General features: G+C 38.1%; 1 protein-coding gene across 1 annotated transcript in view; it reads left to right on the top strand.

Annotated features, from left to right (window-relative positions):
- Positions 1–16,741, top strand: part of LOC127878103 (polyamine-transporting ATPase 13A3-like) — a 59,880-nt gene extending 43,139 nt beyond the window's left edge. Inside the window, exons 24-32 of the mRNA XM_052424521.1 lie at positions 646–742; positions 2,112–2,184; positions 2,913–3,063; positions 9,151–9,302; positions 11,878–11,966; positions 12,458–12,541; positions 12,785–12,864; positions 14,357–14,532; positions 15,695–16,741. Of these exons, the coding sequence (XP_052280481.1) occupies positions 646–742; positions 2,112–2,184; positions 2,913–3,063; positions 9,151–9,302; positions 11,878–11,966; positions 12,458–12,541; positions 12,785–12,864; positions 14,357–14,532; positions 15,695–15,801 (1,009 nt within the window). The 3' untranslated portion in view covers positions 15,802–16,741. The remainder of the gene's footprint in view (positions 1–645; positions 743–2,111; positions 2,185–2,912; positions 3,064–9,150; positions 9,303–11,877; positions 11,967–12,457; positions 12,542–12,784; positions 12,865–14,356; positions 14,533–15,694) is intronic.
- The last annotated feature ends 922 nt before the right edge of the window (positions 16,742–17,663 follow it).

Genomic DNA, 17,663 nt, shown 5'->3' with positions numbered 1-17,663 from the left:
TGACTTGCATATTAACCCATTTATGCCTAGTGGACTCTCCCATCCTTCTAAGTTGGATCAATTTATTTCCAAAATTAGGGATGTCTAGTATATTTATTTCTATATTTAGAATATTTCTTACAGAAATTTCTGTAAGCAAACAGCGCAGACCCAGATGAGACGCCGCATTATGCGGCGTCTCATCTGGGTCTACGCTGTTTGCAATGTCCTTTTTTCAGGACGCTAGGCATGAATGGGTTAATATAGCATAGGTGTCGCCCCCCCTCCCCCACAGATTTAGCAGTTATACTATGTATTATGTTGTTGTCAATGCAATGAACTCGGGGAAATCCATACGAGACGCGTTCTGTGAAAACGGGGCTTAATTCATGTGCGTTAAGTTTCATCCCAGATTAGCCTGTGCAGTCCGCACAGGCTAATCAGGGACGACACTTTCCGCCTTAACTGGATTTTCGTGTTAAAGAAACTTTCTGTAAACGAAAAATACCATAAAAGCGGAAAGTGTCGTCCTTGATTAGCCTTTGCGGACTCAACAGGCTAATCTGGGATGACACTTTACGCACATGCATTAAGCCCGTTTTCTCAGAACAAGACTAATATTTTAACCACATTACGTTCAAGGGATGTTCTTTGTTTGCTTTACAGAGAGGGCCGCGCCGCTCTGGTGACCAGTTTTGGGATTTTCAAGTACATGGCCTGCTACAGTCTTACACAGTTCCTGTCAGTTCTCATACTCTATTGGGTACGTCTCTAACACAGATCCTGTCAGTGCTTTAAATGTATCGGTAACGTCTTTGACACCTTCGATTCGATCAAACGAGAAGCGGTGATTAGTATTCTTATATAGCTCTCAAATATCAAACTGGCACTGACCATTTTAGACGCGATTTCAATTGATTGCATCGTACCTCAATAAGTATATTGTGATGATCCCATTTAACTCGTGCAAAATGTTCAAGAGAAACCCGAATGCAAATATAGTGAAGAAATGAATGCTCGATATTTATGCTATGGAGTTTCTGAATGCCAGGACAATGTTGTCGTTCTACCGTTTACTAGTAAACCTTTCATAAAGCTCGGGCTTTTTTGTCATGTTTATTTAAAGATAAACTGCGACGTTGTTTATCATATCTTTATCTTATCGTAAACAATATTTTTCATCGCCGGAAGTGACCATGTTACCTTTCAGTATATAACCAATTTCTTGTCTGTTATGGTCATTATAAGTTTAATCCAATTCTTGCATGCTTAGATCATTCTTCTGTAACCAATTTTCTTTTTTTTGGTTGGGTCAATATGTATGTATTTAAATTATCCGCAAATCTTTAAGCCAATTATAATCTGTGAAACTCACTGAGTATGTAAACAAATGATCGTCTGTAATTGTTTACCTGTCTGTAGACCAATAATGTCTGTAATTGTTTACCTGTCTGTAAATCAATGATCGTCTGTAATTGCTTACGTGTGTGTTGACCAATGATCGTCTGTACTTGTTAACCTGTCTGTAAACCAATGATCGTCTGTAATTGTTTACTGTGTCTCTAAACCAATGATCGTCCGTAATTGTTTACCTGTCTGTAACCAATGATCGTCTGTAATTGTTTACCTGTCTGTAACCAATGATCGTCTGTAATTGTTTGCTGTGTAAGTAAACCAATGATCGTCTGTACTTCTTTACCTGTCTGTAAACCAATGATCGTCTGTAATTGTCTACATGTCTTTAAACAAATTCTTATCTGTTTGGTCACTTTCTCTGTAAAATATCGATAGCTAAATTCACAGTGTTTCTTTACCAATATTCTTCTGTTAGGGCCAATGTGTGTGTGTCAGCAATAAATCGTCCAAATATGCCAATATGTCTGGAACTAAAATTCTTATCTTTTAAGATCAACTTGTCTTTAAACCAATAATCGTCTGCAAATGTCACTTTATCTGTCAACCAATAGTCGTATGTTATGGTCACTATATATTTGAACCAAAAATCGTCTGTAAAGGTCACGTTGTATGTAAACCAAATTCTAGTCTGATAAGGTCAACTGGTCTGCAAACCAATAATCATCTGTAATTGTCGATTTGTCTGCAAACCAATTCTTGTCTGTTTCTCGTTGCAGATCAGCAACAATTTGACAGACTTCGAGTTCCTCTACATCGACCTTATCCTGTTGACAAGTCTCAGTGTCACGTGTAAGTAATTCATCTAATACTGTTTATTGCGATCATAACGTGTTTGTTTTCTTTATATGAGAACACCGGCGAGCAGGATATTTTTTGTCGGAGTGTACATCTTTTTCAAGAATGAATATTTTTTTCCATAATAACCTTGCGAAATATATTATTATTAAAATGATGAGAATAATAATACTGCAGTCTGCACAGGCTTATCAGGGACAACACTTTCCGCTTTTATGATAGTTTTCGTTATAAGAAAGCCTCTAATTAGCGAAATACCAGTTAAGGCGGAAAGTGTTGTCCCTGATTAGCCTGTGCGGACTGCACAGGCTAGTCTTGGACGACGACACTTTACGCACCCCTCTTTTCTCAGAGCACGGCCCTTATATAAAACATACATAGACGGGTATATATTAATCACAATTGAAACTCAATGTTTAAACTGTTTAAATAACATTTTATTTTTAAATTATTTTACAAGTCTTTAACCCATTTATGCCTAGCGTCTAGAAAAAAGGCGTTGGCAAACATCGTAGACCCAGATGAGACGCCGCATGATGCGGCGTCTCATTAGGATCTGCGCTGTTTGCTTAAAGGAACTTCTGTAAGAAATATTCTAAATATAGAAATAAGTATACTAGAAATCCCTAATTTTGGAAATAAATCAATTTAGAAGGATGGAAAAGTCCACTATGCATAAATGGGTTAATGTATACGTTTAATGACCGTCTGTCTGCGCACAGTCGGACGAACACACGCCTACGGCAAGCTGCACAGAGTGCCCCCACTAGTGAAGCTGACGAGTGTGGCCCCCGTGTTGTCGCTGATCCTGCATATTATCATCATGCTGGCCGTCCAAGTCTTCTTCCTCTTCTACATTAAACAGGCGTCATGGTAACAACATCTAGTCGTTAATACGTGAAACATATAGGCGTTAATACGTGATTCAACATCTAGTTGTTTATACGTGAAACATATAGGCGTTAAAGTGTTGTTGGTAATTTTCGGCTGAGGTTATACTTAAGTGTGCCTCGTGTATTTCATATACTATACAACTTAGTACTTGAGGTACGGAATTTATACGTAAAAGAACCCCAGAGTTTGCCTGTTTTCCATAAAGCATTTTTTCCTTCCCCGGGGTAAATAGTACTATACTTGAGAATACCCGATCCGACGATGACAAATTAGGCGTTACTGCCCGCCCATTTCAAAAGATCTGCCAAAATTGTAGTATACACTTATTTTTTATTTCGATAAAGTGTTATACAATCTATTCATATATCTTAACACATCCCGCTTTGTTATCCCCCGCCATAGGCGGAGGGATAATATTTTGGCGTTGTCCGTCTGTCCGTCTTTCCGTCCGTCCGTCCGGAGCCATATCTTGGAAATGCTTTGGCGGATTTCATTGAAACTTGGTACGAGTATATATATGATAATATCGATAACATGATGATGCACGCCAAACGGCACCATTTCTTAATAATGGAGTTATTGCCCTTTGTATCTTGAAAAGAATGCTTTTTAATATAAGCTTAAAGCTTTATCTCCATTAACACATGAGACAGAGCCATGAAACTTGCCTTAGTTGTTCTCAATCATCTAGGGGTGCTTCACATTCAACACCCATAATCCTAAGGGCTAAGGTCAAGGTCACACATTGAGGTCAAAGGGTGTTGTCCATCCGTCCAGAAAACTTTTGTGCCCAGACGCATATTGGCGGGGGATATCAATTCAACAAATTTGCTTGTTTTCTTAGGTTTAGGATATGGGAGTATGTCTGCACTGTAAATATGTCTAGTGTATGCGTTGTGTTTTATTACACCTTATATGTTGTTAAAGTATATAATTTGGGAACGTAAATTATTGGTTGGGCTCGTTTACGTCTTGCTCCGTCAAACCAGAATTTGTACGCAATGATCCTAAACTAACCGTTATTTGTTTTCGGACACAAACAATATTTACTATTGTTCGTGTCCGAAAACTAAGGTATTATGTTCCCAAAAAAGAGTATACGAAAATTGTGATACTGCTGAAAATATACCTCGTCAACAATGGAGTCGCGTTCTGAGAAAACTGGACATACTGCATGTGCGTAAAGTGTCGTCCCTGATTAGCCTGTGCAGTCCGCACAGGCTAATCAGGGACGACATTTTCCGCTTTTATGACATATTTCGTTTAAATGAAGTCTCTTGTTAGCAAAAATCCAATTTAGGCAAAAAGTGTCGTCCCTGATAAGCCTGTGCGGACTGCACAGGCTAATCTGAGACGACATTTTACGCACATGCATTATGCCCAGTTTTCTCAGAACAAGACACAATTAATAATGTCGTGTACTTGTATGTACCGAACACTTTAGTATTCGATTTTTAAGGAAATGTTTGCAAATCATTGAACATAATTTCATTAAGTTTCACTTTGTTTAACCGAACGATATTCCGAAGTTGTACATTGACCACATAGCACGATGATAAGCATTTTGAATACTGTTACAATAATGTTTAATTCGCACCAAACAAACTGTGGCAATTTTGATTTATTTGTCTTAAACATTCAAAATTATCACAGTAAAATATGTGCCAATTTGTGCCACTTAAGCAGGCACATGTACACGTAGCTGTATATAATTGAATTGTGAATTTTCGACACTAATGAACGAATACCTAATTGTTATAAGAAATCAAATAAAGTAATTTACATCATACAGTTGATTCTCAAGTGATACACACCATAAACCGAGAATGAATAAAGAAGACGTTTTTGAGTTCTTACTGTGATCCCTTCATTAATTATCGAGTGCCTCACATTGTATATCAGAGGGGGTAATCACGTGATATTCAAGATGGCGACGTCAATGCTGAGGCACGTATTTTTCGCCGTTTTATACCGTTTATAACTTGTATCATTTTTGGCCTGGGGCGTAGCCCTAAGGCCATAGCAATGATATAAATTTCTGAGACAGTCAGAATTGGCTGGCGGCAAAAACCCACGAATGAATTAATTCCCAAAAGTCCGATTTACCACTTGGCGGTAATTCATGCGCAATCAAAGAAGTTCTTCGCAGATCTCAATAACCCGCCTTGCAAATACAGAACATCACTATATAACATGACAGTGTCATAAAACGTGTAATAAATATTATTGAAGCAAAATTGCTAAGCATTGGCTACGATATAGTTTTTATTATTGTTTGCATATTCATGCGAGGATAAGTTCCTCACTTGACGGTCTTGGAAGAAAAGATACGAGTGTCTACGGAGACAGTAAGAAGATTTTTTTTTTCTGATACATTTTTTGAAGACATTACATTTGGTATTTATAAACATATTTTAAGATATTGTTATTTTATTTTGCGTAAACGAGACATTCAAGAAAAAAGAAAATGAAAAAAAAAACAACAACAAATATTCATGATCATTCTTGGAAATATACGAAGTTACCGGATATGATATTTCACTGCGCAGATCGAGCGCGCAAATCGAGCGCAAAAAATAATACGTGAGACAACGTACACAATCCGTACACCGTTCTTTATCAGGGTAAAGTCCCAGTCACACTATGTTGCCGGCGGAGACTCTTTGCGTGATCCGTGATCTACCGGGATGAACCGGGGCTCTACCGGGATGAACCGGGGCTCCATCGGGGATGAACCGGGGAAAACCGGTGCTCCACCGGGAAAGTATTAAAATGTTTAATACCTCCGGGGTGAACCGGGAGTCACCGGGAAGGACCCGCAACGACAGGCGCGGCACCGGGAACAACCGGGATGGCACCAGGAACAACCGGGACGGCACCGTAGCTCCACCGGGGCCCATACAGACCCCGGCACAGCCACGGCAACGCCCCGGGGAATGCCGTTAGAGTCCCGGTATAGCTACGGTATATAAGAAAACAGGCGCTCTGTCGGAACGCCACCGGCATTCACCGGGGCTCCGCCGGGGCATTACCGGCGACAACCGGGGTAAAACAAGGGCGTTGCCGTAGCTCTGCCGGGGTCTGATGCCGGTATAGACACGGTGACTGCCGCAGTGTTACGGTATACCGGGGCTCTGCCGGCTTTCACCGGGGCTCAACCGTGGCACTTCCGGCGACAACCGGGGCTATGCCGGGACGCTGCCGGCTTTCATCGGGGCACTACCGGCGACAACCGGGGCTCGGCCGGGGCTTCACAGGGATAAACCGTAGCCAGTCCGGGTTGACCGGGACTCTGCCGGGCTGTTGATCGGCTTCAACCGGGGCGGAACCGGGAAATAGTGTGACTACGTTAAAAAATTTATACGAATCATCCCGGTCCTCGCCGGTCGACCGGCTTTAGCAAAACGGGATGGAACGGGGCTCTACCGGCAAAATAATTAGGCTTAAGTGGATTTTCTTTTGTATACACATTACAAAAAAAGTATGAGTGTTTTCCTGATCTGTTAATTATGTAATAGAAAGCTATTTTAGGCTATTGAAAGTGATTTATTTGACGCCAACAAAAACAGTTTTTTGCGGCCATGTTGTTGTTGTATATCTTCACCGCCTATGTAGACGAACCTCTACCAGAGCTGTAGTGTTGAACAAAAGGTTATCGTTCCCACAACCAGTATCGTGTTGTCCTTCACCGTCTATGTACACTGTAGTATATACACAACTATTGTCTTGTCTTACAGTCTCTGAGCTTCTGCACTCAACCGCTAGGGTCAATCCGTATAAATTCGGACTAAGGGAGAAATTCGGACAAAACATCGTAAATGCATTTTACGTCACACTAAACCTAGCCCCAGGCCTTCAGTGCCTACAGCGCTTTGATTATAATACCGCTCTCTTTCCTGCCATATAAGCAAGAAAGCTACTAGCGTTTATTTGGTGTTAATATTCGCTCTAAATCACGACGGGGTGACTTAATTACAGCTACACTAAGACATTCGCTAAGAGTAAAGTCGAGATATAAAACGAATTTTAATACGAAATAAACGTTAATCACTTTCTTACTGATATACATGAAGCTGGAAAATGAGCGTCATTTTTAAAATTTAACAGAAGTAATGAAGGGTATCAAACAGCCAAATATACCTGTCTCGGCATCGACGTCGCTATCTTGACTATCACGTGATTTCACCGTCTACCGCTTTACACGCCTATTTACGCTACAAACGCAAATCTAACGATTCAACGGATCACTCACATTCATCCGTCAGGTTTTTATGAGACGTATGAGATTGTTAACAATATAACTATTGATGCAAAGCATCAAAGGGCGTCGGGAATTTCAGTGTAAAAGGCACTCAATGAAGTTACATGGAACGATTTTTTTCTACTGTAAATATATTAATATATTGGCCGATTATTTTAATCAAAATAGAAAAAGATAACGGTATAACCATTATCTATGATTTTGTGTTATAACCCCCAAATAATCATCATCTATGATGTTGTGTTATAACCCCCAAATAACCATTATCTATGATTTTGTGCTGTAAACCCCAAATATTTCATAGTTCATTTTATTTACATTGGTTTCCTTTTTTTATTGGCATCCGTGTGCAGTTTTCATTAATGGAACCGAACTGTGTAGGTTTTAAAAAATCTGCTTCATCTTGTAAGCGTAATTTCATATTTTTCTCAACTTCAAGGGGAGATGATTCTGAACTTATTCTTACGTTGCTCATTTACGATAGGGGTTGAGTACTCATTGATATGAAAAACACTGTAAAAGTTTTAATGCGTTTACGAACCCCCCACCCTCTCACACATATATTTCATGGGCATAATAAAAAAACAAAAAATGGTTACAATAAAACAGCATATTTATGTAAACTAAAATGTCTACATCAAAACAAAAAGTTAACATAGAACACAAATAAAATAATTTGGTTCTACTGGGGCTCGAACCTTGGGCCTCTCACATGTTAAGCGAGCGTGTAACCACTACACTACGGAACCGCTTGAAATGACCGTAGTGTAACGGTTATCAATAAAGCAATAAACCGTGTAATCGCTGTCGTCTTGTAAAATTGAAGAAAATACGCTAAAACCAAAACTCGAACAGCAAAAGTCTGCGCTATTGTTACAAAACTAACAAAATAAATATATTTCGATAATGTTTTGTTTTTATACAAAACCATAAAGTTTCACCGGTTCGCGTATTTGCCCAGTCCCTGTGATCTTTTATTATTGCCCAGTCCCTGTGATCAGTTATTAATTAAAGAATTAGCTTTGCATTATTGGCAATAAATGTTGTAGTAAATGTAATAGGCACAAATGCAGTACTTATTTACACTAATTTACACAAAAATCACCACTATGCAAGATATTCTGACAACAAAAATATATACATTGATCCGTAAAATAACTTCTCCTTCCATAAGCGAAAAAAAAACGTATTACATACGAGTCGCCGCACTTCAGTGCGACGCCAATAACATGCGTAATGTTTCACCTGATGAACGCAAATATGAAGATTTCTGAAAACAAATGCAACTGTCCGAACATTCAGAGTTATTACCTAGTGAAAAAATCTATGATTTTCGAAAAATTGGAGTCACAAAATATTATCATTTAGAATAAATACGGTTACTGAGATACTTAACGAAAGTGTATTCAAAATCATTCAGTTTATCGAGTCAAATTTAGTTTAAATATCGCGTTATTGGAAAAGTAAAAAGATAATTGGTTTTAATTCATTGACACTAGAACGCATGGAGGAACTGTAATATTTTCTTTTGACACATACATGGAAAGCTCGCTTTGAAATGCATATTCAATATGATTCGGTAAATTGCAACCGTTACTTACAATAAATGCACATCTTTTTCTGCTAAGTTATTCGAATGTATACGAATTTTGTTGTTGTTATGGAACCAAAAACCGAAATACCCTTTATGGATGTATGCAATATTTGGCGTTGGCTTAAATATGTGATGCGGATGGATTATGATGAAGTTATTATTACTTATAACACAAAATATTTCCGTTCTATTACTTCGTGGTATTCTGTAGGTTTGTGGCCTTCGTAATCGACCCAGAGGACGAATATAATTACATAAGCTACGAGAACATGGCCATCTACGTTAGTTCAACCTACCAGTACATCATCCTCGCCATAATCTTCTCCAAGGGCAAACCCTACCGAAAATCCATGTTCACCAACTGTAAGTCACACACAGAATACGTAGGACATACACGTGGCGCATTCATAGAAGAACACTAGATATAACTTTCGCCGGACAAATGAAATGAGTTTTGAGAAAACTGGGCTTAATGCATGTGCTTAAAGTATCATCCCCCAGATTAGCCTGTGCAGTTAGAACAGGCTTATCAGGGACGACACTTTCCGCCTCAATTGCATGTTTGCTAAGAAAAAACTTCATTGAAACAAAAAATGTCACAAAAGCGACACTGTTTTGGGGGGACGACACTTTACGCAAATGCATTAAACCCCCTTTTCACAGAGACCGCTCAATTGATTAGTTTAAACCTATTTATTAACCTCAGGCTTATTGAACGCTCTCGAGTCCGTTTCCTGGGCATAGAACCAGTACTTGGTGTCTTTGGGGGAGATCTAAAGAACGCTCCCACAGTGGGGATCGAACCCATGACCTTCCGGTCGCTAGGCGGACACCATATCCACTACGCCACGGCGACCTCTTCAATTGATTAAACATTTAAAATACTAGTATGTCATTTCCATAAATTGTGAATAAGCAAGAGTTATTTTCCCTTCACAGTGATAGGCACGTTGCTGAGTTATATGCCATGTAAAAAAATATGTATGCCAGAAGCAGTTAATATTATGAAGTCAACTACTTCTCAAGCGATTGCATTTTAACGTAAAATATGTCATTAGCACAGAGTTTTAACCCATTCATGCCTAGCGTCCTGAAAAAAGGACATTGCAAACAGCGTAAACCCGGATGAGACGCCGCATGATGCGGCGTCTCATCTGGGTCTACGCTGTTTGCTTAAATGAATTTCTTTATGAAATATTCTAAATATGGAAATAAATATACTTAACACCCCTAATTTTGGAAATAAATTGACCCAATTTAGAAGGATGGGAGAGTCCACTGGGCATATATGGGTTAATGCACAATATTCTGCACGCTTTTTTCATTACGTGTCATTCATCAAGCCATGTTGATGGCATAAGTATAAAGTGTGTGGTCGGAATTTTTTTTCATTCCTCAAGCAAATGAATTGAAACGTAAAATATGTACTCACCATAGCGTGAAGCTGTTTCAAACAAATATCTAACATGCACAATGATCCACACGTTGGAGAATTATCTGCTGCTATTGGACTATTTAATTGCGGAAGAAAACACATTTATAAATTTGCAGAACAATTTGCTATTGATACATTTCTGAAGCTATTGACAGACACTGAAATATGCCATTGTCGTGAATTGCAAATGTGTAGGACTTCCTGCTCATGTCCAGTAATGAGAGTTGCTGAGTTATATGCCGTTGATATTAGCCATTTTAATAGCAGAATCAAATATTGTTTAATCCATTTATGCCTAGTGGACTCTCCCATCCTTCTAAATTGGATCAATTTATTTCCAAATTTAGGGATGTCTAGTGTATTTTGTTTCTATATTTAGAATATTTCTTACAGAAATTCCTTTAAGCAAACAGCGCAGACTCGGATGAGACGCCGCATTATGTGGCGTCTCATCTGGGTCTACGCTGTTTGCCAATGCCTTTTTTCTAGACGCTAGGTATACATGGGTAAATTTTGTAAAACCAGCATCGTCTACATTTCTCGAGCAAAATAGTTCAGGTACGTGTATGATATGGAAACAGAAAACCATTACAGTGTATTTTTTCTCATAATTAAATGTTGAATACGGTATATTAATGTGTGGCGCAAAATGATAGATATGTAATACAATTACAACGAATTTGGTTTCTCATACTGAATGTTAACTCTAGAATTCATTGGTGATAAAACACACGATAAATATGTTATAAAAACTGTTAAAAGTGTAAATGAATTAAATGATATTGAACGATGTGATATTTTTTTTCAACACGTTTTATTTTACGATTGCAGACAAGATTACACATTCAATATGAAATATAACAGTAATGTTTTGCAATCAGACACAGGAAAACATGCAATGCATCCAACACATGTCTAAGGTTAATTATAATTAATTATATATTCCCATTCACTCTCAAAGGATTCTAAAATATTTTTTAAAATTGATATTTTTCTCAAGTTAACATATTCGTATTTAATGTATTTCTTTGCTCCTGTTATGCTTGGAATGCATTTATTCAAATGACACTCGTATAAGTATAGCTTAATAATGAAAATTACATTTTTTATGGCTCTAGCAGACGTTATGAATATCCAAGTAGAAGGATTGTCATGTTCATGAAAGGATTTAATGTAAGTGTCTAATATGCATGCAATATTTTATCAAATGAGTCGCGTTCTGAGAAAACTGGGCATAATGCATGTGCGTAAAGTGTTGTCTCAGATTAGCCTTTGCAGTCCGCACAGGCTAATCAGGGACGACACTTTCCGCTTTTATGACATTTTTCGTTTAAATGAAGTCTCTTCTTAGCAAAAATCCAATTTAGGCGGAAAGTGTAGTCCCTGATTAGCCTGTGCACACTGCACATGCTAATTTGTGACGACACTTTACGCACATGCATTATGCCCAGTTTTCTTAGAACACGACTCAAATATATACTTTTTGACGTTCTTGTACCCTAGATGCATTCCTCGTGAATTTGATAATCGTGTTTGGAGTTACCGCCTGGCTGAATATTTATCCTACTGATGCAGTTGCGGAGTTTTTTGAGGTGGGTCTTTCTAAATACCATCCTCTTTCAAAATACTATCCTTTTTCAAAATACCTTCCTATTTCATAAAACCATCCTGTTTCAAAATACAGCCCTATTTCAAAATACAGTCCACAACGAAATTCTGTCTTCTATCTTCTGTAATTTACATTTAGTGCATGATATTTTCAATGAATCTTATTTCATTTGCAGGTCATATGTGTCTTGGAATAAACTGTATGATTATGCACTTTATATTATACAAGGGCATACTGACATATACTTGTATGGTTTCCTTACCTGGGTAACTGGTATACGTCTAACAAATATTTTATTTTTATTTTTTGAAGGAGACACATTAGCCATATAACTGCCATTTAGCATACCGGATACTTCGTTTCCTTTATATAGTCTATATTCATATGAATATATAAGCATGCTATCGTTTGACGTAAAATATAGAAAGTATTTTTTATATGTTATATATATTATAAGGGCATTGTATTTTTCAGTTGCAAATGCCTCCCGATGTTCCATATCGTTTCATATTCCTGGGAGTTGGCTTTATTAACCTGCTACTATGCCTTCTTCTTGAGGTAGGATTCTTCTAACAAAAATATTGTAGATATTAAAATTTCGGCTTAACTTTTAAATATTATGGTTTAAAAAATGTTCTCAAACATTTTGTGTTAAACCATTTTGTGTTGTACTCATTTTGTGTTTAATCAACTCGAGTTACAGATTTGAGCGTTTTCAGCCAATTGCGTCCATTTTTTTTAAAGGTTGAATCAGAAATTGTATGTTTAAGCCGCTAGTTTGTATTTCTGTATTTGTTGCAGACGTTTGTCCTGGACAGCCATTTTATGACTGTTACGGTACAAAATAAGCTGGAAAGAATTCTACCCGGGGCACGCCCAAGGTGGGTAAATACTTAACACCTACTTCATTTTAATTCACCATATCGCAACTGGTTGCTATGGTTACAGTTATAAAAATACATTCAATATAAAAAAGCTAGAACGCTGAAACTTGGTTTGTGAATAGCGGCAATGTCTGGAATATCCCTGTTATGTTAGCTATTTCTTTCGCTCAAACAGCAAGATTGCGATAAATACTGAAATACGTGAAAACTAAAGTAAAGGTCTTGCAATAACTCAACAAATAGTAAAGGTTGGTTTATGAAACTCGGTAAGTAGATACAAACAGAGTAAAATACATTGTATGAGGGGTTTATGCACGTTAATACAGATTTTTTCCGCGGATTTTTTTTTCGAGAATTTTACGAAAACCAAAATCTATTATGCGCCAGCTGAAAAAGTACATAAGGAAGGTTTATGAAACTCCGTGTTTGGATAGAAGGCCATACAGAGAAATATGCTCTCTATTTCAGTCTATATGGTGTACAAAAATTGTATTTGTTATGGTAAGATAAATCGTGGTTTATCCGTTTACATAAATAAGTGAAAACTAACATATTGACCCTGCAATAACTCACAAAGTACTTGAGCTAGTTAAATGAAACTAGGTAAGAGCTCGGTAGTCCGGGACAACCAAAATATTTGTTCGGACTAGTAAAAATTACTTTTCTTGTCCGTTCGATGAGACAAGTGAAACAATGTTTTCATTTTCTCTATAAAAAAATAAGGAAAATTGGTTAATTTCCAGTAAATTGGCTGGAATATATAATGTTGAAATTTAAACAATCAGGGTGTTCTTTATACTATGAAGGCAATATTTAAACAAGATATTCTCATAATTCTCTGTACTTATCACATGGATAAAAATCATATATAGTTTAGTAAGAGCCAACGTGGTTACACATTAAAATCCAGAGGGCGACAATGCGATAGTGCGATAGTACGATGGCGACAGTGCGATAGTTCGATGGCGACAATGCGATAGTGCGATAATACGATGACACCAGTGCGACAATACGATGGCGACAGTGCGATAGTGCGATGGCGACAATGCGACAATGCGATAGTGCGATAATACGATGACGACAGTGCGACAATACGATGGCGACAGTGCGATAGTACGATGGCGACAATGCGATAATACGATGACGACAGTACGACAACGCGATATTACAATGGCAACATTGCGATAGTTCGATAGCGACAATGCGATAGTACGATGGCGACAGTACGATATGACTATCGCATTGTCGCCATCGTACTATCGCTTTGTCGCATTGTCGCCATCGTACTATTGTGGCCATCTTACTATCGCGTTATCGCATTGTCGCCATCGTACTATCGCATTGTCGCCATCGTACTATCGCACTGTCGCCGTCGTTCTTTCGTACTATCGCATTGTCGCCCGCTGGATTTACATGTGTAACCTCGATGGCCCCAACGGTATTCCGTATTTGATCCGTCTTTTTGCAATATCAATTTATGATTAAACAGATACGAAGAGGTTGAAAGCTTGCTCCAAGCCAATAGTACGTGGCCGCCTGTGACGTCGGAGGACCTCGCCAGCACATTCCAGCGTCTGGACAGCGCGTATCAGTCTAGAAGCACCCTCAACGAGATGGACAATCTTTCATTGTCGGGCAGCGAGTCGGGCAGTATTCGCCTTACAGGTAGCAATAATATGAAGCGTTAACATATTTGTCGCATTCTGAGAAAACTGGGCATAATTCAAGTGCGTAAAGTGTCGTCCCAGATTAGTCTGTGCAGTCCGCACAGGCTAATCAGGGACGACACTTTTCGCCTTAATTGTCTTTCTGCTAAGAAGAGACTTCATTTTAACGAAAAATGTCATGAAAGCGGAAAGTGTCGTCCCTTATTAGCCTGTGCGGACTGCACAGGCTAATCTGGGACGACACTTTACGCACATGCATTATGCCAAGTTTTCTCAGAACACGACTCATATACAAGCAAAGTCACGAATTATCATGTGTATGCAACCAAACAAATGCATACACGGATATGCATGCACTGACTGAATACTTACATATGAAGACGTACAACGCATTACAGTTTTCGTTGCTAAAATGCTTGATTAGTCAAACAGAAGCTATACTTATAACCGCCTGCATATCTTTTGTGCGCCCAACGGTTCAATGTTCAATCGATTGTATTATGCAACCACTTTATGGTAACTGTCATGCATTTTTTATTGATTTTGGGAAAGTGCCTTGTCTTCCATTTTGTAGGAAAACTATCGACACGACAGCAGAGAAATGTTCCATGAAAACTTGCAATTTGGGAAATGATGCATCATTTTTAAGCACGTTCGGCGCTTTATTAATAAACAATCTTATTAATTCTTATGTTTATATACATTACTATAGTGTGCCTTTTATAGCATACTCGCGGTTTCATATGAAGCATTTGAAAAGCACCGCATACACGTGGTCGTTCACAATAATGCAACTATGTGCATATGCGACATAACATGTATAGCAATCACTTGGGAAATGGCTCGGAAATAATATTTATGGAAATATTTATAAACATGTCAAACATATCGATTTGTATATCGATTCGCCTTGGTGTAGTGGATATGCTGTCCGCCTAGCGGCCGGGAGGTCACGGGTTCGTTCCCCACTGTGTACTGGTTCTTAGTCTGGAGAGCTTTTGAATAAGCCACAGGTTTTCGATGCAATCGAGCTTAAATAAATAGGTTTAAACTAACTATGCTGCAAAATATGTTCCGTCATGTATGATCCAAAGTATAATCGATTGATTGTTCACCCTCAAGTATTGAATCGTTTGTTTAAATTATCTTTTTATGCTCAGCGTCGACCGGAAAACAAAGAACTAGATTGGACAACGGGATTCTATCTGGAGTGGACAATCCGACATATCACGGGGACGAACACAGCAACGAATCGACCCGGCTGTAATCCCTGACGTGTAGGTGACGAACACAACAACAAGGCAAAGCATCTGTTATTACGGACGATAGGTAGTCAACAAATTCAAGAGAGTTTTCAAACTTTTGAACAGTCGGTATCTTGTTAATCAAAGTATGCCATGATACAGCTTCCATTTCATTTTGACAACGTACAATTTTGTTTACCCGTCGATTTATAACCACGTGCAAATCGTATAGAGATTGGTATTGGTGTATTTTGTATTCATTCACATCCCACCATCGTGGAACTATTGCCATATTTAGTTATTACTGTTTCTAGTCAACAAATGTCGCACAAGTTTTATTAGTGAATGAGTATTTTAATATATTTGATTTGTTATTATTTTTTAAACTCGAACAAACGATACACTTTTTATTGAGCTAAGTATTATATTGTGCGACGAGGAAAAGTAAAATAACCTTAAATCAGTTATTGTGCTTGTCAAAGGACAGCTATTTTACTTGTATCGATCCTCAGGTATTTATTTATATTTATATCTATACATCGGTAAAACATTGTTGAATTTACTACCTTGGCCAAATTTTTACATTTACATGTTTAGAGTTTTTCTCCTACAGACCCAAATCAAACAAAGAATTTTCGTATCAATTAATGTAAAGTAAAGGATGAATAACAACTGCTCACTGAACTAACGGAATAGGGATTTCGTATGAATACCAGCTCACATATTATCACTTTTTATTTTCAATTGATTGTACAAAATAAGTGCTATTCCTTCCGTACTTATATTTCATTTTCTAACAATCTCTACTACTCCTTTAACGTGTAATTAGTACAACTTCTGTGTAAACTAAATGTAGAAACAACTAGAGTCGCCCGTTCATCTTTGCAAAAGATGACAATTATTGATTATAAATGTATATAAACATTATTATGCGGTTTAGTCATAATACACATGCAAAGCATTTGTGTGTCCTTTTCCTTTCAAATTACCGACATATAGCACTCAACATATTTCTTAAAATCAAAATTTGTTCCAATCATCGATCTTGTGTGAAACGCAGACAAGGTTTACGAAGCCTGCTCTGTAAACCATGTCTTTTTCTAACCTTAAGTACATCTTGAATATGCAGGATCCAATGTCACGGCCTTTTGCAGATTCATTTACAACAAAAGTAGCGTCTCAGATATTCTTGCACCGTCCACGACAGTAAGGTTTGACGTATAACGCAGCGAGAACTTCCGTCCACGACAGTAAGGTTTGACGTATAACGCAGCGAGAACTTCCGTCCACGACAGTAAGGTTTGACGTATAACGCAGCGAGAACTTCCGTCCACGACAGTAAGGTTTGACGTATAACGCAGCGAGAACTTCCGTCCACGACAGTAAGGTTTGACGTATAACGCAGCGAGAACTTCCGTCCACGACAGTAAGGTTTGACGTATAACGCAGCGAGAACTTCCGTCCACGACAGTGAGGTTTGACGTATAACGCAGCGAGAACTTCGAGAGATGTCTTTTCAAGACAAACAAACGCGGCATGAGAGGATAAGTGTCCACTATAATATTCTTGTGCACATCAATTGTCAACATAAAAATCACTTGCAGTACATTGAAAACTCACCCTTTGTAGTGTCGACGGTGAACGCATTAAAATGTCTTGCCTGAAAAAATGTCTCATCCCCAATCGACTTACATCTATGTTATAAGGCAATGATTGTTTGGTTTCATATCCTTTTTAAAGATGCCTCTTATAATTATATAAATTGAGCCAAAGGACGAAAAACAACAAGTCTTAACTATGAAAGGCAATATTTATGGCCGCGTTCACTTAAGAAGATCTGATTGCATTTGAAGTTGTTTATTGTTTAAGACAGAACACCGGTGAA

Source organism: Dreissena polymorpha, chromosome 4 (assembly GCF_020536995.1).
Source record: "Dreissena polymorpha isolate Duluth1 chromosome 4, UMN_Dpol_1.0, whole genome shotgun sequence".
NCBI lineage: Eukaryota > Metazoa > Mollusca > Bivalvia > Myida > Dreissenidae > Dreissena > Dreissena polymorpha.
This window is presented reverse-complemented; position numbering and strand designations above follow the sequence as displayed.